The sequence below is a fragment of the Malania oleifera genome, chromosome 13 (assembly GCF_029873635.1).
Source record: "Malania oleifera isolate guangnan ecotype guangnan chromosome 13, ASM2987363v1, whole genome shotgun sequence".
Lineage (NCBI taxonomy): Eukaryota > Viridiplantae > Streptophyta > Magnoliopsida > Santalales > Ximeniaceae > Malania > Malania oleifera.
In genome coordinates this window covers 25,843,024-25,868,506 of record NC_080429.1, presented here as the reverse complement: position 1 = coordinate 25,868,506, position 25,483 = coordinate 25,843,024, and the positions used below count along the sequence as shown (strand labels likewise).

The window sequence follows — 25,483 nt, the reverse complement described above, 5'->3', positions numbered from 1 at the left end:
CTCCTCCAGAACTAAGATGTGAACCGTTGGTCTCAATCCGAAACTATAGAAACTGGCATGCCATGCAATCTAACTATCTCCTGAATGTACAACTTAGCTAGTCTACTCATAGACTAGCTAACTCTGATGGGAAGAAAGTGGGTAGTCTTCATCAATCGGTCAACGACTACCCAGATGACGTGCTGTCCATGCAATGCCGGCGGTAACCCTGTAACAAAATCCATCGAAATATGCTCCCACTTACATTCGAGAATATGGAGTGGTTGCAATGATTTTGTCAGTCTCTGATGCTCAACTTTCACCTGCTGGCATGTCAAACACTGCTCTACATGTTCAGTAATTCCTTTCTTCATATTACTCCACCAAAAAGACTCTCAAAGATCCCTGTACATTTTAGTGCTTCCAAGGTGCACTGTATAAAGAGATCGATTTGCTTCCTCCAAGATAATTCTTTTAATCTCAGCATCAACAGGTGCACACAACTTGGTACAAGACCTCAAAACTCCATCCTCTAAGATATTAAATTCTGCTCCCTGAGCATTTTGCACTTTATCCATAATCTTCACTAATTTCGCATCTTTCATCTAAGCAGCATTAATTATTTCCTATAAGGTGGGTTGAATTACTAGATTCTAAATTTATCTATATTGGATGCTGACTCACCACAGCTGATATCGATGAACCCACTTAATTCTTGCTCAAAGCATCAGCTACCACATTAGCTTTACCTAGGTGGTAACTGATAGTATAGTCATAATCCTTAATTAATTCCAACCACCTCCTCTGCCTTATATTTAATTCTTTCTGCGTGAAGAAGTACTTCAGGTTCTTATGATCTGTGAAGATCTCACACTTACCACCATACAAATAATGTCTCCAAATTTTCAATGCGTAAACCACCGCTGCTAACTCCTGATCATGGATAGGGTAATTCTTTTCATATTTTTTGAGCTTCCATGAAGCATAAGCTACAACTCTCCCCTGCTGCATCAGAACACACCTGCCCTTTGCGTGACACATCACTACAAATTACAAAACCTTCTTCTTCTCCTGAAGGAATCGTCAGAACCGGTGTAGTGATGAGTCGCTGCTTTAACTTCTAGAAGCTCTGTTCACACTCATCTATCCATTCAAACCTTGCATTCTTCCTGGTCAATTTGGTCAAAGGGCCTGACAGTTTAGAGAATCCTTCTACAAATCAACGATAGTATCCTGCCTATCCCAAGAAGCTTTTGATCTCCTGTACATTCTTCGGTCGTGCCCAGTCCACTACCACCTAAATCTTGCTCGGATCTTCAACCAGAACTCACTCTTCTTAAAATCTGCATACAACTTTCTTTCTCTCAACACCTAAAGAACCATTCTCAAATGTTCCTGTGCTCCTCGCGACTCTTTGAATATACCAAAACGTCATCTATAAAAACTACAACAACCTAATCTAGGTACTGATGGAAAAATCTATTCATAAAGTCTATGAATACAGCAAGAGCATTCTTCAGCCCGAATGGCATAACCAGAAGCTCATAATGGCCATATTGAGTCTGAAGTGCTGTCTTTGGAATGTTCTCTGCCTTGACCTTTACTTGATGGTACTCAGATCGTAGATCAATCTTTGAGAAAGTATGTGTCCCCTGAAGCTAGTCAAATAAATCATCAATGCAGGGAAGCGGGTATTTATTCTTAATTCTCACTTTATTGATTTCTCTGTAGTTGATGCACATTCTCATTAACCCATCTTTCTTTTTCACAAACAATACTAGCACTCCCCAAAGTGACACACTGGGCCTGATAAACCCCTTATCTAACAATTCATGTAGCTGTTCTTTCAACTCTTTTAATTAAGTTGGTGTCATTCTGTACGGTGCTTTAAAAATCGGCATTGTTCCTGGAGTTAGATCAATAGCAAACTCTACCTCATGATTAGGAGGCAGTCCCAATAAATCCTCTGGAAGCACATCAGGAAAATCCTTCACTATCAGGATATCCTCTAACCTCAACTCCCTTTGTGATGCTTCCTTTACACAGACCAAGTATCCTTGGCATCCCTCCAATAACAACCTCCCCACTTGTATGGCTAATAACATATATCCAGTGGGGTGTGCACACATGTCCCCACAAATTTGTACTCCTGCTCTCCTTGAGGTACGAACACTATCTCCCTCTTATAACAGTCAATACTGGTGTAGTTAGTTGCTAGCCAGTCCATCCTCAGAATTATCTCAAAACCATGCACATCTTAGACTATCAGATAAGCTGGCAAGGACCTCCCCTGAATACAGATCAGACAGTTTCTAAGTACCTTCCTACACAACACTACCATCTTGATCAGTGTAGCCACTAACAAATTAACATCTAAAGGCTGAGTTTCTGCTCCACATAACTTGATAAACTTCAGGGCTATGAAGGAGTGAGTCGCCCTTGAATCATATAAGACAATAGTTTTATAAGACAAAATTGAAAAAATAGCTGTCACTACATCTCCTGTCGCCTCGGCATCTCCTGGTGTCAGAGTGTAGACCCGTGCTGGGGCGGTATTCCTCTGTTGACCGCCTCGGGGTGCCTAGTGATCTCCTCAGTATGATCTAGGAGTAGGCATATTGCCCAGTGGTGCATGACAATCTCGTGCTATGTGTCTAGGTCGATCGCATCGATAACAAATCACCTCTTTGACTCGGCATTGTCTTGGGTGACTCCTATGGCACCTAGGATAGGGAGGGTACAATGGTTTGCCCTACATAGCTCTATCTTCCATCCCCTGTCTCTAACCTCCTCTACCACCCTACCCCTTCCAAGGCCCCTGGCTGGTACCTGCCTAAAAATCGGGAGGCGTGAGCCTCTTCCTCTGGCTTTGTGTTGGGGCACCTCTCTATAGGCTAGACTTAATAACTGTAGCTTTATTTACCAACTCTGAAAATTTCTAGATTTGAAAGTCTACTACCTGCTCATATAAACCATATCTCAAGCCCTCATCAAATTTTCTTGCCTTCTTTTCCTCGTCTAGCACCATGTATAGGCAAATCAGGACAATTCTATAAATCTGGCTATGTATTACTGGACCATCAAGTGCCCCTGCCGCAGCTTTAGCATTTCAAGTAGTAGTGGGGAAATACTGCTTGAAAAATATCTCCCTAAAGTGGCTCCAGGTCATGGCCATAGGCTCAGGCCTCTACTCCTCTAGTAATCTCGCTGATCTCCACCAGCATTTAGCTTCTCCTATCAACTTGAATGTAGCAAATGATACCTTTTTCTCCTCAGTACATGGGAGAACTGTCAATGTCTCTTCAATTTCCTAGACCCAGTTCTCAACCACGAATGGGTCAGCCCCTCCGGAGAATGATGGGAGATTCATACATATGAACTACTCAATCATGCAGCTCCATTCCCCTGAACTCCCAGCCATCTCTTCCATCACTTGTTGGGTGACACTTTGTAACACCGCATCTAGATCTCTGCCGCCCATACTGGAAGGCCCTGCATCATCACCCCTAGCATGTGCATTACTACTTTTAGGGTCCATCCTGCAAATAGAACAAAACTATCTTAGAATTCTATTATCATAACACGACTAATACACTCGTCTAACCAAGACTCATAAGGTATTTTCCTATAACAATTCATCTTAACATTCTCATTTCATAATTTAAGATTCAGTCTGACCACTCAGAACACAAGAACCGCCGATAGTTTCCTATAACTTTACTAAAATCGTCACCCCAGGAAAATCATAGAAACCACCATGGAATTTTCTGCCTCCCGGCTGCAAGATAGAACCCTAAACACCAATCTTATCCTCCTACAATGACTAACTCATATCCCAATCTACCCATATCCTACTCTTATCAAGATCCATTCCTATATTCTGGTATTGTATTCCACTGAAGTCTGCAGAACCTAACAACCTAAGTTCTGATACCAAACTGTGACGAACTGATTTTTCTACCATTTTTTTCAATAAATTAAAATAATAATCATTCATCGATCAAATAACTTTGATACCATATATCATACATAACCCGACTCGAAGTGGGTACTGGGTAATCAGTCCATCAAACATACTATATACGCAACGGAATACATACTGTGTCTGGGTCTAAAATACAATACCATCCAAAATACAATACATCCAGAGTGCTATAATCTCCACACACATATACATGTACATCTCCAAAAATCCATAGGTACTCTAGGGATTACACAACATACCCCAACTCTAACACCTACCCTAAATCCCAGGGTACAACAATCTCCTCTACCTCAGAGCTCTCTCTACTGGCCTGTCTTAGTTTCCTGAAATGTTTAGATTCTAGGTAAGACACCTCTCAGTAAGACGAAATAAATTATTGATAGTGTGTGAAACATGAGTTTTAATGTATCATCACATTCATTTAAATAATTATTACAACTGAGAAAATATACCGATATGTACTCATAATCATATATATAAAACATAGTGTCATAAACTTCCATATCATTTTCATAATCATAACATAAGCTTTCATATCTCATATCATATACATACTCATTCATTTCTTATATCATATACACACTCTTTCATTTCTCATATTCATAATCACATTCTAGCCCATGGGTATCCACCAGCATATAGCGCAACGCATCTATAACATGGTTGTTCATTTCTCATATCATTTTTCATTTTCATAGTCTAACTCATGAGTATCCACCAATATAGAATACACTACGCGTCTGTAACTCATGACTATTCATTTCACTTTTCAATTTTCATAAACATTTTCTAGCTCATGAGCATCCACCAGTATAAAATACACTACGCGTCTGTAGCTCATGGCAATTCATTATCACGTCTGTAATGAGAAACCATCATGAGGATAATCACTTCGTCATGTATTCACCCCACATGATCTGGTTGTGCGGCCCGAAAGTTGGACTTAACTGCCGTTGGTCTACTCGGTTAGATCAAAATAGGGAACGTGTCTGTAGTATGATTGGCCTATCCAATCCTGGTCTGGACTCCAGGGGTAACACAACCCTTCACAGGCCAATCGACTGTCTCGCCATACTCTATACCAGACGTGTGGTAGCACTAAAACAATGCTAGCAACGGTTCCGTGCTTTTAGAATAACTCTAGTTCATTAAGGTTCTCATTTCCACATTTTAGTATTCATATTTCATTATGTCTGTATAATTCTTATCACACACACACACACACACACACACACACACAGATATATATATATATATATATATATATCTCATCATTTCTGTATAATTCTCTGTTCTTTCTGTACAAAACATCTTTATGTGTTTCAGATATCATCATTTCAATATAAAAACACATTTGTGTATTTCTCATTTCATCATTTCTGTAAAACATTTTTGTATATCTCATATATCATCATTTCTCAGTAAAAACATATATGTACATCATATTTCATCATTTCTTGGTAAAAGCACATATGTATATAAATCTCATATATCGTCACGTATATATATACATAAAACATAACTGGGTTTCCCATATCTTCATATCTGAATAAAAACATATTTGGGTATCTCATATTATCTTATTTCTATATCACATATTTCAATATCAACCATATTCCCAGTAATAAAAATGTTATTTCATATTCCTTATGCGACACAATTTTTAATTGATAATCATAATATAATAAGCACATGAAAAATATTCGTTTCATAGTATTCTAAAACTATATACCATACTTTCATTTTCATATACGATAAATTAACCAGATCATTTCCCAAAAATATGAGTTATAATTTATTCCCCTTATCTGCTTAATGAGAGAATTCTTGCGAAAATCTTAAAACCCAAGCCCACGGTGTTTCGGAGTTCAAAACACTGAAATCACATTTCCCCAGTTCAATCAACTCAACTCCAGAATTACAATTATTTTAATATTTCCTAAACACACTCACTCCCAATAACTAATTAAACTTTAAAAATAATTAAAGAATATAATTTCATTATCCTTACCCTAGTCTTGAAGTGGTGCATAGGAAATCCAAATTAAAAATTTGCTCCGATTAAAATGACGAGAATCGAAGCTAGGATCTCGTGGTGGCGTCCGATCATCGATTTGACTAAAGATTTGAAAAAAAAAATGAGGAGAGAAAGAGAGAGAGTTTACCTTATCCTAGGAGTGGTGTCTACGACGTCCTAATCACGAATCCACTCCGGTTAAAATGTTGGTGGCCAATAATGGAACTCAGTCACCAACATTTTAACTAGAGTAGATTCGTGATTAGGGCGTTGAAGGCACCATTTCTAAGATAAGGTAAACTCTCTCTCTCTCTCTCTCTATATATATATATATATATATATATATATCTTATTATATAAATTATATATATTAATTAATTAATATTATTATTATTCTTTTTTTTGGGTTACTATCTATCTAACACTACCATCACCCCTTTTCCCTCTCACCCACACGACCTTCCCCTCTATACCCACATGACCTTCTCTCTCTACACATCCATACTCGTCCATCGTTGTGTTTTAAAGCTTGGTTGAAGGACTACGAGCGTGGTCTAAGCTCATGTTGAATAACGTCAAATCATCCAACAATTCTCTTGGGTAAATTCGTCACTTTTCTTGAATCCTTACTTGATTAATGTTTTGAACACTTCAAAACATAGTAGTTGTAATGGTGGTGATAGTAGTGGTAACCATGGGATAATAACATTCTCAACAATACTATCATAGTTAAAATTAGATTGCAATTTGTGTAATAGTTATTAAAATGAAGGGATGTCATTATTAACATCTAATTTATGAAAAAACTACTAATGGGCACACATTATATGTGTGTTCCACGACTCTCTATTTTTTAAAATATTTAAAAAGTTATAAGGAAAATAACAAAAAATTAAATAATATAAGACCATTTTGTGATGGGTGGATATAGTTATAGGACTATTTTGAGATAATTATGAGTAGTTATAAAGACAACTTTGACATAATAATAAGGGTATTTTGAAATAATTATGGGTAGTTAAAGGAGTATTTTGAAAATCATTATTAGTTTTACGAATAAATTTGATATTTTTGAAAGACTCCAAAAGGAATGTATCCTTTATAGTATCAGAGATTATGCCAAACAATAGGAGTAGTAGCAAAAAAAAAAAAAAAGCTCCCACGACATGGCGCGGTGGAAAGACATCAGCAAGTAAGAATGAGCATCGGGGGTTCAATTCCAAGTAAATACACTCATGGAGTCAGCGATACCTGTGGATGGTGAGAGTTTACTCTGTGAGCCAGCGGGAACTGTGGATGATAAGAGTTCGCTCTATGAGCTAGTATGGACCGTGGATGGGGAGAGTTTTCTATGAGTCAGCGGGAATAGTGGATGGTAATGGAGATGTATCCTAGGAGTCGGGTTGGCCGAATGTCTAACTGATGCACAAAAGCTATGTCCACATCCAAACTTTACCCTGATCAACGAGACCTGAGAGCGGAGGACGCTAGTCCATAGGTTTGGTGTCACATAAAGAGGTCTAAAGAGCTCGTTGGTGGTTAGAATTTCTATGTAATAATAAAAACTTAACTTGTATCAATAAGATACATTATATAAGATGAACACAACAACCTCCATTTTTGTGGTTAAATTTTTGTTATATACAATGAACATAAAGAGAAGAAGGTACTAGAATATTATAGTCCACATTGTAAAATTGAGTGCACCCTCCCCTCATCAATTTTTTTGCCCGTTAAGTTTTTCTTATTTCTTCGGGAAGAAGAAAACCCCAAAGTCATCACATATAAATTAAACCCCACCACGGTTCTGTCATCGAACTCCAGCGAGAGAGAGTAAAGCGGCTTACGGGTACGCGTAGTTTTGGATAAGATCCAATTGCCTTGTTGCTTTTGATGGATTTTCTCCGACTGGATCGCTCGTGATATTGAACGGTTCCACTCCCTTGGATCAAGCTGGTTTAGGGTTTCTCTCTCTTACTGATTTATTCTCTCGGCGGCTCACCGGAACGCTCATTTGATTACTTTCTCAAGGCTTACACAAAGCTATGGACTCTACTAAAGTCATCAAGGTGCCATTCCTCTCCTTAATTCTGCTCCCTTTGCTTGAATTTTGTTGATTTTGTTCCTAATTTCAGTATGCGTTGTACTTGATGTGGGTTGATGGGCTGACCGTGCGTGTTTGTATGTCGGGTGTTGGTTGTGCTCTGTTTGGTTGCTGGGAAAAGGTGGGGAAAAGGGAAAATGAGATTCTGTAAATTGGGAGTTGAATTTGTTTTGTTTTCCGGAGGAGATTAGTGAAACTTACTTAGACCGAGCCCAAAGTATGCAGTTTTTGGTTACTCGAGAGGATGCTTTTGCTGTATCATTCCCCAGAAGTAAAGATTGAAAACTTAATGATGAAATTTTACATCGAAAAGTTATGGCTATGCCCCTGATTAGTTTAGGGAAAATTTACCTTTAATATTCATTTGCCTTTGTGAAGTATCTATTTCGCCTGAATTTTACACTTCCATTTTTCGTGCACAAAAAATTCTATCCGTAGGGCTTCTGTCAAAACAAGCAGAGCAGAGGTTTTGGGTTTCTGCCAGACTAGTTGAAGTTGGAGACCTCGAATCAAGCATTAATTCGGTTGTCTTGATGTTTGCAGTAGCGTACTTTAACTCTTTTTATGCTTTGTTTTCTTTTGGGACATGTACTTTTTTGAAAAACATTACCTGTAAAAGTCTTTCTTTTTTCTTTTTCTATTTTTTTCGAGTCCCTCTTCATTGGATTTGATATCCCTTCACGCTGGTGAACATTTAGACTCTATGAGCCAATTTTTCTTCAACGTGTTGTTCAGTTTTGGAGCTTGCATGATGTTTTACTTGTTTTCCAGCTTCTTAATATTACCCAATTATATCGCAGATTTCATTACACTAGATTTTATTGTTTCGGATACCAATTTTCATGAATAATCTATGTAGATCTTTAAAAATAATTGAGTTTCGGTTCTAATTGACGGGTTGTTGCTGAATGCTTTTAACTGTGTGGCACAATGTTGGGAAATTTGATTGGAATGATTATGACTTGACTTGCCTGAGTCTTTTTCTTTTTTTTTTAACTTAAAAAATTTGTGAAACTATTTAAGCTTGTTGGTTAACAAATACTTTAATAGGTGCTGCGTTTTTCATGGTTCTATAAGCTATATGTTCTTTAATTTGTGGCTTTAGGTGAAATATGGAGATACACTTAGGCGCTTTAATGCGCTTGTTGATGAAAGTGAGCATCTGGATCTTGACATGGAGAGATTGAGGGCAAAGGTCATGAGTCTCTTCAATTTCACTCATGATGCTGATTTCACACTCACTTATATTGATGAAGACAGTGATGTAGTTACACTTGTTGATGATGATGATCTGCTTGATGCGGTGCGGCAGAATCTGAATCCATTGAGGATCAATGTACTCACAGATACTGAGAAAGCTGGCAGAACTTATGCTTCAAGTGGAAGTTCTACCCCCATGAAACCACCTCAAGTCCAGAATCCATCACCAGTTGTCACTGCTGGTGTACTCGCAGATACTGAGAGAGCTGGCAGAACTTATGCTTCAAGTGGAAGTTCTACCCCCTTGAAACCACCTCAAGTCCAGAATCCATTACCAGTTGTCACTGCTGGTGTTGCTGAAGTATTGAAATCTGTGCCAGATCCACTTCGCGAAGCACTTTCCAAGCTTTCACTTGAATTGACATCTAAACCTACATCCTCTGCTCCAATGCTTTCTGACCTTGTTGAGTCACTTTCAAGGATTGGACAATCCTACCTGAATCCAAATTCCCAGTTTCAATTTGGTGTAGATTCAGGCACCCAGAGGGAGCCTTCTCAAAGCCCTAGCACTCAATTTGTTGCTAAGGACCCAGAGGATTCAAAGGATAGTGGACCTGTGACAGAGGTATTGCCAGATGCTAAGCAAGTTCAATCAGCTTCCAAAAACACCCAGGATACTTCTAATGAATGTCCATTGCGCCCTTTTTCCTATCGTCGTATCCGTCCATCTAAAAGAGGGCATAATCATGGTGATAACATTCATATTTTCCATAGGGGGGTTCGTTGTGATGGCTGTGGTGTTCATCCAATAACTGGACCTCGTTACAAATCCAAAGTGTAAGAAATTTTTCCTGCTATCGTTTAGTTTCTAAATAAGATATTTGAGGGATTCATTATTAGTGAAATCAATTTCCTGCTTTTGTAGAAAAGAAGATTATGATCTATGTAGTGTCTGCTTTGCTGAAATGGGAAATGAAGCTGACTACATTCAGATGGATAGGCCAGCATCTTATTTTCAACCATGGCCTTTGAAGGGACTATATAATCCTGTATGTTGATTCATCATCAATCACTTTCAATTATTCACCTCTTGCATTCGCTAACTTCTCCTACCTGAAAAACCTAAAATCTGATGCAGCAGCCCAGCATTTGCCCTCCAGTACCACCGCATCCCTTGAGAGGTAGAATGAAGCCAACTCGGCCTAAAGTAGACAGTCGCTTCATTCAGGATGTCAATGTGATGGATGGTACAATCACAGCTCCAGCAACCCCATTCACAAAGATTTGGAGGATGCGCAACAATGGCACTGTTGTGTGGCCCAATGGAACACAACTTGTGTGGATAGGTGGAGACAGATTCAGTGAGACAGATTCAGTTCAGATAGAGGTCAGTACTTTTGATTACCAATTATAGTCATATTATTGTACTAGTAAAAGTGTAAAGTTTAATCATGTATACATTACTTATTTAGCCAAAAAAAAAAAGGTTAAAAGCTACTTCTGAACCGATGTGCTGCATAAGTTGGGTGAAAAAGTATGCTCGATTAAAATTGAAACATGAAAATCTGGAGTTACATTAACATTATTGTTGGTATGGTTTATGTCGAGTTTGAAATGATGATTGTTTATTGATGCTCTCTGTTATATTGGATTCCAAACAAACCAAGCTATGCTTTAGCAGCTTGGTGACTCAACTCAGTAAAGGCTATTTCAGGTCATTCATTTATATACATGAGCAATTTCCAAGCCTATTTTTTAGGCTGAGCTTGAACAAGATTGATCTCGGCCCACTATAGTTTTTTTTATGAGCTCTGATTAGACCTCCTTAGGAGCTTGCTTGGGGGGGGGGGGGGGGGGGAGGATTCATTTAAAGGTTCAAATAGGAGCTGACATTAAATACATAAATTTTGCAACCCACTTAAATTTAACTCTCTTTTGGTCTTCATTTTTTCACTCCATCCCAATTTTTGAATTTCCAATTTGATGAACTTGATCCCAATTCTCCACTTTGAATACCAATATTTAAGAGGGAAGTTTCAAACTCATTCATCTTCAAAAGGTACCATCTCCAATGCGATATAGCAGGACATCAACATGGTAACATCACCACACAACTCCATACTTATGTCTATGTATTGTCTGTTTTGTAAATTTATCAAATAAGCTTGCCTTTAAATTATAATTAATATTTAAGAGACGAGTTGCAAACTCATTCTTCTTCAAAAGCTACAATCTCCAATGCGATATAGCAGGATGTCAACATGGTAACATCACCACATGACTCCATATTTATGTCTATGTATTGTCTTTTGTAAATTTATCAAATAAGCTTGTCCTTGAATTAAAATTGACCAAAGTTTGGTAGCAAGCCTAGGTGAATGAGTATATTCAAGCTCAATTATGCTTGAATAGGATTGTTAGATTATCACTTTACCTATAAGTTTAAGTGTTATGTGGTGGGGCCAACAATGTATATCAAGCCTTAGCACTCCCCAACATGTGCAGCCCGACAACACGTGGAGAGATAAACAAATGATAAAGAAAAAAATCATTACAGGGAATGCTATAATTTTTAAACACTGCACAATAAAAGCAGGCAAGAAGACTAGAACTGAGGATCTCTTAGTAACCTGCTTCGAAACCATGTTGGATTACCACATTACCAAAAAGTTTAAGCGATTAGGTTGTGGACCAACAATTTCTTTCAAGCCTTAACAAGACCTCTATAGTTTTATTAAAAATTTAAACAAATGAGCTTGAGCATGGTAAAGCTCAGCCTGGCCCAAAATCACTCCACCAATTTGTGTTCTTAAGATGTTAATGAGTGGGGAGAAAGCTTTTGGAAAGGGGGGGGGGGGGGTGTTGTTTGATAGAGATCTTTCATTTTAGATTTGTTATGCAATACTTCTTTATCTATTGGATAATTTGTATTGATGTTTCTGACTATCTGGAAAAGTTACAAGAATGTCATTGTGGGGATTAATAAAATTTCAATGGTCTTTGAAGGCAACTAAGCAGTGTTAACTGCTATCTTTAATGTGAGAGCTGTGCTGCTCTCCCTTTTACTTGTTCTTTTTCTCCTCCCGATCTTCACATCTTTTGTTATTCTTGTTCAACGTTTCACCTCCAGGAAACAGTCATGTCCTGCCATCATCGCTCACCCCACAGCTCTACACCCCAGCTCCAGCAACACAACTACCACCACCAGCAACCTCAACCTCAAGACACCAATGTTCTCCATCTCTATTCGAAACCATATACCTGAGATACTGTGGAGCAAGTTCACATAGACAACATATCTATTTCACCCCGATCTACAGATGTGACCAGTTAGTGATACACCACCAGTTATGCAGCCTGCAAAGCTATCCCAACCACGATTCTTTTTATTGCAAAATCCTTACCAATTTACCACATCAGTGATTTAGTCATTTGAACTCCATGCATCTTACCCATCATGGTGACACGCTCTTCCTAAAGATTTCTCTCTCCTTTGTGGGTTGTGATGGGTCTAGCCTGTAAGCCTCTCCAAGGTTCCAAATCAGCCTCTTTGTACAGTACTTTTGCTTTGTTATTCAACTTTCTCAAAATATAGAGCAGTGAAGTGAGTCTCTCACTGCATCCTTATTGCTTCCCTTCAAGATTATGGATGATCTTCTTTGTTACAAAGCTGGTGCTAGCTATTTAGATCTTGGGGTCTATATAAGAAATCATTTAGCAATAAAGGAGTTTGCTAAATAAGGCCAGTTCTTCTAAGCAAGTAATGGGCTACAGCATTTGCAGGCAATCAAGATGCAAATCCCGAACAATAAAATTGACCAGTGGTGGCCCTTTAAAAATAGAATTGGGGCATGAAGTTGCACCAGACCCCATATTTTTCTTGTCATCTTCTACTTTCCTTGCCATCATCAACTCCAATTATGTCCTTATTTTGATCCCTTTTCTTTAATGTTTTGGGATTTTTGTTGTTTCGCCCCGAATACCATGGGACTGAAAGAATCCAAAGGAGGCGTTGAAGGTAGCTATGGCAGCATTGATGGCTACATTAACATTAACTGCATTGACTATGAGGAGAGAAAATGAGCAGAGCTACTAAAGTTAAATGCAATAACAGCATTAGGGTTCTTCACAAGTATGAGGAGGAGACCTGCTTTACCCTGACTTATTTCAAGTGGTCTTCTTGTTAAGTCTCTTTATTTTTATATTTTATGCTTCATTCATTAGCTTTTGCATAAGCTTATATTTATGTGTTTCAACCATGCCAGGCTCCTGCAAATGGTGTGCCTGTGGACATGGAACTTGACATTGCAGTTGATTTTAAAGCGCCTGAGCTGCCAGGTCGATACATCTCGTACTGGAAGATGTCCTTAGCCTCTGGCCAGAAGTTTGGGCAACGCGTTTGGGTTCTTATCCAGGTGTGCTTCATCGTACTGCATCTCTTTCTTCCCCTGCGTCTCTCACTTGCTCAGTACATCTTTCTTCCCCCCCCCCCCCCCCCCGGGCGGGCGCCGCCCGACTCCCCGAATTTCTCCCACCATCCAGTGACAATTATTAGTCTGAGCTGTTTGTTTCCTTGCATGCAGGTTGTGTCCTCGAATGACCCACTTAGTGATAGTTTCCATGGTTTGAACTTAAACTTGCCTCCTGACAGCAGTGGCTCAAAGGGTGCTGAAATTATAGATGTAAATGTCAGGCCTTTGGTGGACGGTAGTCTTCCTGATCCCTGGAACCCTAATACTGCTGCAGAATCTATTGAGCAAATGATCAGTAAAAGGCCCATCAAGGATGAGGAGCTGAATTTTCCTATAAATGATACTCTGCTAGTTGGCAGTGGTGTTCCAGGCACTGTTCCTACCAAGGTTCCTTCATCAGTGTCATATCCTGCTGTTGATTTTTCTGACATTCCTCCTGTTGTACCCTCATATGAACCATCTCTTGTTAAAGATGCATTTACATCTTCTGGAAAGGTTGATGAAAATACTGATGTTGGGCAGACTCTTCTAGTTGGCAGTGGTGTTCCAGACACTGTTCCTACCAAGGTTCCTTCATCAGCGTCATATCCCACTGTTGATTTTTCTGACATTCCTCCTGTTGCACCGTCATATGAACCATCTCTTGTTAAAGATGCATTGACATCTTCTGGAAAGGTTGATGAAAATACTGATGTTGAGCAGACTCTTCTGAAAGAACTTGAGGAAATGGGTTTTAAGCAGGTTGATTTGAACAAGGAGGTTTTGAGGATGAATGAGTACAACTTGGAGCAATCTGTGGATGATCTTTGTGGTGTTTCCGAGTGGGACCCAATCCTGGAGGACTTGGAGGAGATGGTGAGTCTTTTTATCTTTCCCCCTCCCAAAAAAATAAGAAAAAAGTTTACAGAACTTGATTTGCATGATTTGAAGATATTTTTCTTCCTACCATCCCTCTCAATATGATGCTCCCCTCCTCTTTACTGCCATCTGATATTGGGATAGTGTTTTTGAGTAATACGCATTGAAATTTGGGCTGCAGGGTTTCAATGATAAAGAAATGAACAAGGAACTGCTGAAGAAGAACAACGGGAGCATCAAGCGTGTGGTGATGGATCTTATTGCTGGAGAAAAGGCTAGTGGAAAAGAGAAGACTCAGTAGATGCATACCTCAATACTGCTTGAACAGTAATATATATATATATATATATATATATATATATATATAAAATAAAGTGTGGGGTTGAGTACAGGCATGTATTAAATTATGGTTTTCTTGTCAGATTTCACCCTTTATTACGCTATGGCATGAATAATGTAGCATCCCTGTGGGGTGGGATGCTGGATTTCAGACAGCTTGTTATATTTGTGTGCACATATTTAGTTGCTGCCCCAGCATGCTTGCAGGAGGCTTTGTTAAATATATGATTTGTTTAATTTGGACTCGGGTTTAACAGAAGGTGACCCGTTTATAAATGGGTCAATCCGAATTTGACTTGTTTAATAAATGGATTAGCCGAGTTCAGGTTGGGTGTGTGATCTGTTTAATTTATCTATAATACATTAGGGATAATGTTTGGGATATAGGGATTTTTTATTCTTTCACTTACAATCTTTCTCCGTTTCTTGCTAACTCACCACTCTCGCCTCTCGTACTTGCAGGTCACAGCTCTCAAGTCTTGCCTGAGTCACCTCTCTGTCTCATAGTCTTACTCTCGTCTGTTGTCTCAGTCTCACTCTCATTTGTCGTCTCTCGTCTCTGGTCCCTCAGTGTCACTCTTGTCTCTTAGTCGCATACTCTCAATGTTAGTATTTTGCTCTCATTTATCTCTCTTTGAGTCTCTTGCCTCTCAGTCTCACTCACTAGTGTCTTTGGTATGTCAATCTTACTCGTGTTTCAGTATCTTGCTCACACTTGTATGCTTGACCATTTCGTACTCTCAACGTTCTGAATCGAAATCATAGGGATTTTTATTTCTGACAAAACAAATCTAATGATTTTGTATGTTTGACTACTTCGTGCTCTCAATTGCCAATTAGAATTATAGGGATTTTTACAAACAAATGTAAATTTGTTTTAGATTTGGACCATTTCGTGCTCTTGATCGGTCTGTGAATTGATAGCCTAGCTAAGACTTGAGGGCCCTCAAGCTACAATTTATTTAAGTCCTTTGAATAATTAAATTGAGTAATCTAGTTTTGATTGTTGTTGATCAAGTCAGTCAATTGATTCGAGCTTTGAGATCTGTTGATTTTGTATGTTTGACCATTTCGTGCACTCGATGATTTTGTATGTTTGACCACTTCATGCTCCTGATTGCCAATCGTAGGAATTTAGATTTTAGATTTTGACAAACAAATATAAATATTTTTTTTCATATTTGGACCATTTCGATTCACATCGCCTCAACTAAGACTTGAGGACCTCAAGTTACGGTCCAGGTAAAAGTCCATTTCGTGCTCTCGATCGCATCGGTTGACACCATTTCATGTTCTCAATCGATATGTGGATCAATCTATGAATCGATCTATTTATTTTGTATGTTTGATCATTGATGTTTGTTCATTAGCTTGCTTGATCATTCAATTGATTTTGTGACTTTGTAGATTTTGAAGGTTAACTTGTGTTTTGAAAAAGTTTAACACATTAGTTTGCGAAGGTAAACTTAGATTTTGATTATGAGTGCAATGTTATTCAATCTGGACATGGATCTTATAAAAATGGTTCTTCTATCAATGATAACACTAGTAAAAAAAGAGAATGTAAATAAACATCAATTGTTTAGGATAAATTTTGTTTGTTACTTATAGAGGGGGATGAAAAGCAAAAGGCAATAAGTAAGGGTTATCAATAAATTTTTGGAATTTTTGTTAAAATAAATAAATAATTAAAACAACAACAACAAAAAACAAAAGGCAAAATATAAAAGATGTTGAGTTGAATATATTGCTAATGCTTCAACCAGATAGCAATTTGAGATGTCAAATTAATAGTTGTCCATTACGTGATAACTATGATGTGAAGCAGATTAGGGATCATGAAATCAAATTGCGTGCTAAAAAAATTGAGTAAAATGTTTCTCGTGAGAAGTAACTTTGCTATCCTTTAAGCATGAAGGAAATTGAGATATACATCATCTTAATCCTAATGCTAAACTAATGGCTAGAAATACTGCTAAGATGGGTGTTTTGAAAATACATAGAAGGGAGAAGGAGAAGCTTAAACTTGCCCTACAGAGGGTTTTTGGTAGAGTGGATTTGACTTGTGATTGTTGGTTTTCTCTTACGACTGAAAGATATCGATGTATTACAATTCATTATGTGGATAAGAATTTGGTATTGCAGTAGGATCATTAAATTTTCTTACATGTCACTCCCCATATTTAGGAGTTGTTTCGTTAGAAAAAACATTTAATGTATTAAAAGAATGGGGTATTGACAGGAAAATATTTTTCATCACATTAGATAATGCAACTACTAATGATAGTATGCAAAATATTCTATATAGTCAGCATTTTTTACAAGCACCTTTAGTAACTTGTAGTGAATTTTTTCACATAAGATGTGCTCATATTTTGAATTTTATTGTTTACGAAAGCTTAAAATTAAAGTGATTGAATATGTTACATATAACATTAGAGAAAGTGTTAAGTATATTAAGGGATCAGAAGGTAGAAAATTTTAGTTTGCAGAATGCATTAAATAAGTTGGTATAATTGCTTCAATCAGTTTGCGTTCGAATGTGTCAACTAGGTGGAATTCAACCTTCATGATGATAGCAAGAGAACTTATATACGGACGAACTTTTGTTCATTATGCTTTACTTGATGCTAATTATAAGTATTGTCCATCAATCGAAGAATGGAATAAAGTCAAGAACATTTGCAAATTCTTGAAGTCATTTTATGGCATGACAAAACTTTTCTCGATAGCAGATTATCCTATATCTAATTTGTATTTTTCAAATATATGGAAAATTCAATTGCATTTACTTGAAGCAATGGAAAATTTGGACTACATTGCTAATAGTAGCTGCAAAAATTAAGGGTAAGTTTGATAAATTTTGGAAGTGTTACCATGTTGTTTTGGCTTTTGTAATTGTTCTTGATCCTCGTTACAAACTATAATTTGTGGAGTTCTATTACTCAAAGATAGATTCCTCAATTTCTTGGCAAAAGTTAAACTTCCTTCGTGTTGACTTTTTGGTCAGATCCTTGTTTTGATTATGACAAACTACAATATCTCATTTGTGTGCTTTGAGTACTTGAGTAGGTTTATGTTTTAGTTAGCACAAATGATGATGCAATGTGGAAGCCGTAAGAGAACGAACATACCCCAATGTATTTCATAGAGTTGCAAAGAAGTAGCGCATGAAGATCGATTTGTATTTCAAGTAGTATTATATTTTTATATTTATCATTCGGGTCTGTATTAATATTTATCGGTTTGTAATAATCCGCATATCATGCATGGTAGGGACTATAAGCTCAAGACCGTTGAATGACCTTAGGGACGGTCAACTAATGCCGAATTTTTAGGGATTAGCTCAAAGACCATAAAATGGCTTTAGGTCCCAAATTGTCACATGAAAAGTCCCCTATAACTTAAAATTAACATTTATTGAACATGAGTGTCTTTAAAAAAGAGTGAGGAATTGAATGCACAAAGTTAGTGTGTTCCGTCAACCGAACCATAACACACAGAGACACTTTGATCGATCGAACCTCCCTAGGGTCAAAAGTTTGACCATTTGATCGATCGTCCTTAAAATGAACGTCAACGCCCTTGTCGACCATACTAGCACATGGGAAATCCCAATGCCTTGATCGACCGAACTTAAAATTGAAAAATGGCCTGGTCGACCGAACATTCAAATTCGGTCAACCGAACTTAGCCTGGTCGACCGAACCTCGGAGGTCTGAAATCGCTTCAAGTCTCGTCAATCAACTCTTTAGTTCAATATCACCCTAGTCGACCGAACTGAGTAATCTGGTCGACCAAACCATAAAAATGGTCGACCGAACCTCTTGGGTTGCTCAAATTTTACCGAAATTAAAACGAGGTTATTTTTTATTAACCTTACTTAAACTTTTTCAGAAATACCGAATGAGTCCCCAACGTTTATATTTTTATGAATGGGCGATACGTTAGCTTTTGAGGAAGTGCCAGTGCAGATTCTTGATTGGAAGGAACAGGAGTTAGGAACGAAGAAGATTCCACTGGTAAAAGTTTTGTGGCGCAACCATGCCATTGAGGAGGCTTCCTGGTAACTAGAGGATCTGATGTGCCAGAGATATCCGCACTTATTCAGTGGAGTTTAGAGCTGAGCCAGTCAAATGAATGGAATAGTATTGTAGTTTTTAATTGTATAGTGTAACGTAAGATACATAGGGTTTTTAGTTTTGAAACGTGAATGGTTTTGAGAGAATTTTGAATAGTTGTGATCTCCCAGAGCCCTTGTTGTAACCACGGTATTCCTCCGCCATAAGTGAGGGTAATCAATAAACATTGAAAATGTTTTCACTAAAGAAAGGAAACAGGGGAATGGCAAATTTCGAGGATGAAATTTTTATAAGGAGGGAAGAATGTAAAAACCCAAAAAATTAAAAAATTAAAAAAAAATTAAAAAAATTAAAAATTAAAATTAAAATTAAAAAATTAAAAATTAATTAATTAATTAATCGAATTTAAAGAAAAAGATAAAAGAAAAAAATTAATTAATTAAAAATTTATTTTTATTTTTATTAATAAAATATATTATTATTAATATTAATTAAATTATTATTATAATATATATATATACTCACCTGAGAAGCTTCAGGTGAGTTCTATTAATTATTCACGCCCCCCCCCCCCACTTTATCTTCTGTCTTCTTCTTCTTCTTCTTTATTTATTTTCCTGCAACTGCAATCTCTCTCTCTCTCCTCACGTTCTCTCTCTCTCTCTCTCCTCGATTTCGTGACGAATTTTCGTCCAATCGAAAATCCGAAGATACCACTGGACTCCATTCGCTGCTGCCGTCATTTCTACCGAAGCGGATCGGTGGTAGAAGCGGCGTAAGTGTATTCCCTAGGGTAAGCCATTTTCCCCTTTTTCTTTAATTTCTTGCAAAATATAAGCCCAATTGACGAACGGACACCACCACGAGAATCTAGAGATGATTCTCTACAAGTCTAGTGGGATGAAATTCTCGTGGGGTGTCGGGCCAAAACTCCAAATTTGGGGTGTGGCGATTATTAAGGGGCTTATTTTTAATTAATTAGCATTAATTTAGAAATACTAAAATATTAAGCATTTGGGATTGAAATAGGATTTCTGGAATTTAGGGTCCAGGTGAGCGCCGTGGGTCTAATTTTGGGACCCGCAGGCAAAACTTGGAAAATTAAGCGGGGATGTTAAATAATAGTTTAAATGTTAATTTGAGGTATATGAAGCCTAAGGAAGGCTAGATGAATATTATTTTGAAGAAATAGATTAATTAATCTAGGAAAAAATGTAAATTGCAGGAATTAAATTTCGGACGCCAAGGGCGTGAAATTTTGGGTCCTAAGGAATTTCTCAGTAGGCAGGTAAGGGAATAAACTAAAGCAGTAATACAAATTATTATTGATTATGAGTAAATTTATTTTTAGAAAAGCATATGTTATATTGTGTATTACGAATGAAATGTACGATTGTGAAAATACTGCTATGATGATTAAAATGTATATGTATGTATGAGATGTAAGGAATTCACGATTTTAGAATATGAAGTATGACTTTTAACAGCATATGTGTGGCATGAATATTATTTTATGTGAAATGTATTATGATGTAAAAGATTTTACGAACCAAGCATGATTTCAGTTATTATAAAAATATGAGTTATGTTGTGATGGTTTTGACGATTATGTAATAAATGATGTATTTTTAGTATATATATACCTGAAACAATTTTGGCGCAAGGCCATATATTTATGTTATCGGCACGAGGTCGTATTTATGTTATTGGCGCGAGACCATGTATTTATGTTATCGGCACGAGGCCGTATTTATGCTATCGGCACGAGGCCGTATTTATATTATTAGCGCGAGGTCATATTTACTATGATTTTGGCGCGAGGCCATATGTATGATTTCGGCGCGAGGCCGTATCTATGTTTTCGGCACGAAGCTGTAATGATGTTACGTATGATCATGTATTATATATTTTCACAACCAGAATGTTAGTTTAGTTCAGACCAGGAGCTCGGTACTGTAGCTATGGGTTCATTTTGGCACGAGGCCTTATTAGTGCTACCGTCCCACGAGGGGATGGGAGATGGATAGTCGATGTGGCTTTTAGTAGAGTGTGGACGTCCACCTGGCAGTCCGGACCAGGGTGTGGCGGGCTCATCGTACTTACAGACATATTTGATTCGGCAGTGGTCGGCCAGCCATTGTCGAGTCCCGCCTTCGGGCTGCACAACCCGTCATGGGAGGTAATACATGACACCAGCTAGCTAGTCATCCTGGGTTTGTTTTCAGTACTACAGTTATAACAGATGATTTTATGTATGATATAATTTATTAACAGATGTGAAAATATATGTTTACCCAGTACGATATGATTATATTTATAGAATTATGAAATGTATTGTATATGAACAAATGCATTAAATATTCATGTTGTCACACAACTGTATTTAGTTTATTTTCCCTTACTGAGAAGTGTCTCACCCCCAAATTTAATTAATTTTTCAGGAGCTCCTGAGAGACTGGCGGGTCAGGGCTGCCGTTGAGCTAGTGAGATTACCCTGTGAGAAGGGTAAGATTTTGTAATAGCGTCAGAGTTATTTTTTGTTTGACCCTAGAGATATTTGGACGAATGTGAGGATGTATAGAATGCTCTGGTATTATATTTTATGATTGGATGTTTGAGATTTTATGTTTACTGCTGCTAGGTTTTCCGCTGTATTTGACAGGTGTCCCCGCTATCCACGGGTTCGGGTTGACCATTTTATTTATTATGTGATATTTTATGTTAAGAACTTGAGGGACGTTACAATATCTATACAAAGTAAAGTCATCAATTAATCCACAACTGGCAAGGTGCAAACAACTATAGTCACACAAACAAAACCAATATTTATAGTGAAAGTTTCCGAGGATAGGGAAGATTACATGCCCATACATGTACTTTCCCTCTGCTCTAATACCTTTATAGCTACCAGGGCACTTACCTTACTCAGTAAGCCCTCGAGGTTATATTTATAAGCAAAGTCTCCATGAATAGGGAAATTTACATGCTCATACATGTAACTTCCTTTTGCTCTGGTACCAGACTATAATTACCAGGGCACTCACCTTTCTCAGCAAGCCATCAGGCGGAGAGATTTACTTTGCTATAAATATTTATACATTTAAATTCACATACCAGTATACACCCACATTCACATCAATCATTACACATAGTCTGTAAACATATACACCACAGTTAATTCACACAGGATAGAAAACAATACATTAAATTAAGTACGTGGCCCACCTAGGGCAACTGCATACCTCACAGTACTGGGCCCGCATAGGGCAACTGCATACCTCACTATAAGTGGCCCACGTAGGGCAGCTTCGTATCTCACGATACGTGGCCCACGTAGGGCAATTACACATTTCACTATACGTGACCCACATAGGGCAGCTACATATTTCACTACACATTTACACTCACAACAGATAGTATTCATAATCAACCCATATTCACCATCAAACAATGTTCACAGCCAAGCAATATTGTAACGACCTGATTTTTCATGCAAATTTCTTTTTATATAAATCATAAAGTTATACTACTCTGATACCCTAAATAAAATCTATAACGTCATCCTGATCCAAGTGCGGATCGAGAAGCCTGAACATCGATAAAATTTCCTATGTAGCGGTAAACAAAAAGACATACATCCTCATTTACAATACCAGAGTTTCAATATTCCCAAAATATACATACAACATGAACATTCCCAAAAATCTTCCATCTGATCTCCTAGTGACCATTCAAAAATGCATCTTTCCCAAAAATACTCACCCTATAGACAGGGCAGTTCTATAGTTCCCCCTACCTCCGAGCCTAATCTGCTCGTCTATCTAGTTCACCTGAAAAGTGATAAATTATTGGGATGAGACAAATCTCAATAAGACGAAATATGCTATTACCAGTGTGTGGCAGATTGGTTTGTATAAATGTAATATCTGATTTAAAAGTATTGTATGTTGTAAACAACTGAGTCTGAGAAAACACATATAAATAATACACCGTATAACTCACACCTATGTTGCTTAACATAAACTGTTTCTGAATATTCTATTCAAACATACTTTTAATATCTATAGGAATGACTGTTCTTTCTGTAAATCTAGATATATAGTAATAATAACTGAGAAAACGTTCCTGGATAGATAACTGAAAGTCATGATTTAACCTCTCATGACAGGGTTGTGCGTCTTGTAGGCGAGACTTAACACTGGTTGGCCGATCAGGATAAGTCATCTAAACTCCGATAGTCAGATTGACCACCTTAACCCTAACTGATAGGGAGCTTGTCCACAACCAAGGCACGATCGACTACTGAAAATCCACACACTATTTGAGATATGTGGTTGCACTCTAAACTAAAATAGCTATGGTACCTTGCTCTGAAAACTAATATGTTCCATCAAGGTCTGATATTATATATATATATATATATATATATATATATATATATATAACTGATATATCTATATTACTGAATAACCATGATTATGTTTAACTGAAATAACCATAACGTTGTAATAACTGATCTGAATAAACTGATATATCTGAATGTTATGGTTCTGTAATCTGAATGTCATGGTTTACTAAAATTGAATTTCATATTTTTGTATAAGCTGTAAAAATCATAGTCTGTATAAATCATAATTCTGGCTAATACTGCATATCGTGCTTTCTGTATAAATTGTCTAATCATGGTACTAAGAAAATTGAATATTTTAACTATGTAAAATTACATAAATTCTAATAACATGAAAGCTGTATAAATTATGTATCGTACTAAAAACTTCTCATGCCACACAATTAAGTAAATGAAACACATATACTGAAATATGTAAGACTATATAATTTTCTTACTTTGAAAACACCCATAATCATATATCATATTTTACTGGTAAATATTTCTAAATCAGCTGGCATAGCATATTTCCCTTACCTTTCTAACTGGGAGGCTTGCCTCTAATTCAACCCTCACGCCCTCGGCGTACCAACCTCAAAATCCTGCAATTACATCTATACAAATTTCCCAGTAAAAACATTGAATTTCCCAAAAAATCATTACACTCATATTTCCTGAATCTGCCTACTCGTAATTTCCTAAATTATAATTTACCTGGGTTCCTGGAAAAATAACTGCTGAGGCCTTCAACCCATGCCTGCAAGGTCCCAAAAACACCCTAACCCTAATATCATAACACCCTAATTTTACTCCACAAAACCCCAATATACTCTCATACAACACAAAATCTGGCCTCAGATAAACCTGGTAATACTGAAAATACCAAAATAATCTACTTTCCCTGAAATTCGGATGGTGCCCAAACTTCTCAAATCAACATTTTGCTTCGGTCGGGTTGTAGAGAATCTCCCTAGGATCACCATGGTAGCTTTTGATCGTCGAACCAGGAGAAATGGAGCCAAATTTGTAGAGAGAAGTCAGAACAGCCAAAATTAAAGAGGGAAAATAAGGGAGAAAGAGATTTTTCTTGTTGAATTCCCGATTTTGCGTATTTATAAGTGTCTTGACACACGAATTTGTCGACGATCCACATGTACTCATTGATGAGACGAAGATGGTAGTTCGTCGACGAAGGTAAGAATTTCGTCGACGAACCACTGGGTCCAAAACACCCCCCCTCGATATCTCTTTGTCAACAAAACACTGAACTTCGTCCATGAACGTATGAGGGAGTTCGTCGATGAAGCCAGGGCATTCATCAACGAACCCTGCTCTACCTTCTTTAAATTCACCTTTGCCTCTTTATTTAATTACTATTATTTTCCAAGTCTTTACATTCTCCCCTCCTTATAAAATTTCGTCCTTGAAATTTGTTGTCTATTAAACACCATCCTCTGAGAAAATTGGCTACTTATTTTATTACTTACCCTCACTTATAACAGAGAAATACCATGGTTACAACTAGGTATTTGGTAGATTACAAATATATACATAAAAATAAAATTCTCCCAAAACCAAAAACACTATCTATCCTATAATTTAATATACAATTCATACCTTAACTATTCAGCACTGAAATAAACAATACTGATTTTCTCTAAACTATCACCCCTGACTACTACTAATTCTCACCAAATAGTTGTGGGTACCTCTATCATATCTCCTCCTCTAGCTCCCACGAAGCCTCCTCTACTGCGTGATTTCTCCACAAAAACTTTTACTAACGGAATTATCTAGTGCGCAATACCTACTCTTTCCTATCTAGGATCGGCTCTGGTGTCTCTTCATATGTCAGTGAATCTCTGAGTTCTATCTCAGCATAACTGATCACATGGGAAGGGTCTGGGATGTATTTCCTTAACATGGAAATATGAAATATGTCGTGTATTCTGAACAATGCTAGTAGTAAAGCTAGCTTGTAGGCTATTGGAACCACTCTCTCAAGTATTTTGAATGGGCCAATATACCTAGGGCTCAGCTTACTCTTCTTCCCAAATCTC

General features: G+C 37.4%; 1 protein-coding gene and 1 long non-coding RNA gene across 3 annotated transcripts; both read left to right on the top strand.

Annotated features, from left to right (window-relative positions):
• Nucleotides 1-7,681: 7,681 nt before the first annotated feature.
• LOC131145564 (protein JOKA2) lies at nt 7,682-15,193 on the top strand. Of its 2 annotated transcripts, none has more exons than XM_058094711.1 (7): nt 7,682-8,050; nt 9,191-10,122; nt 10,211-10,334; nt 10,424-10,672; nt 13,551-13,700; nt 13,869-14,612; nt 14,797-15,193. In XM_058094711.1, exons 1-7 carry the CDS (start codon nt 8,027-8,029, stop codon nt 14,914-14,916), a joined length of 2,343 nt encoding a protein of 780 aa, XP_057950694.1. In that variant the 5' UTR covers nt 7,682-8,026; the 3' UTR covers nt 14,917-15,193. The 2 variants fall into 2 exon arrangements, with proteins under 2 accessions (XP_057950694.1, XP_057950695.1); XM_058094712.1 differs by having other exon boundaries at nt 7,692-8,050; nt 10,427-10,672.
• A 4,580-nt stretch (nt 15,194-19,773) lies between these two features.
• Nucleotides 19,774-21,611, top strand: LOC131145563 (uncharacterized). The gene is made up of 3 exons (XR_009134166.1): nt 19,774-19,829; nt 20,262-20,324; nt 21,478-21,611. It is a non-coding gene; the product is annotated as an uncharacterized LOC131145563 (long non-coding RNA).
• The last annotated feature ends 3,872 nt before the right edge of the window (nt 21,612-25,483 follow it).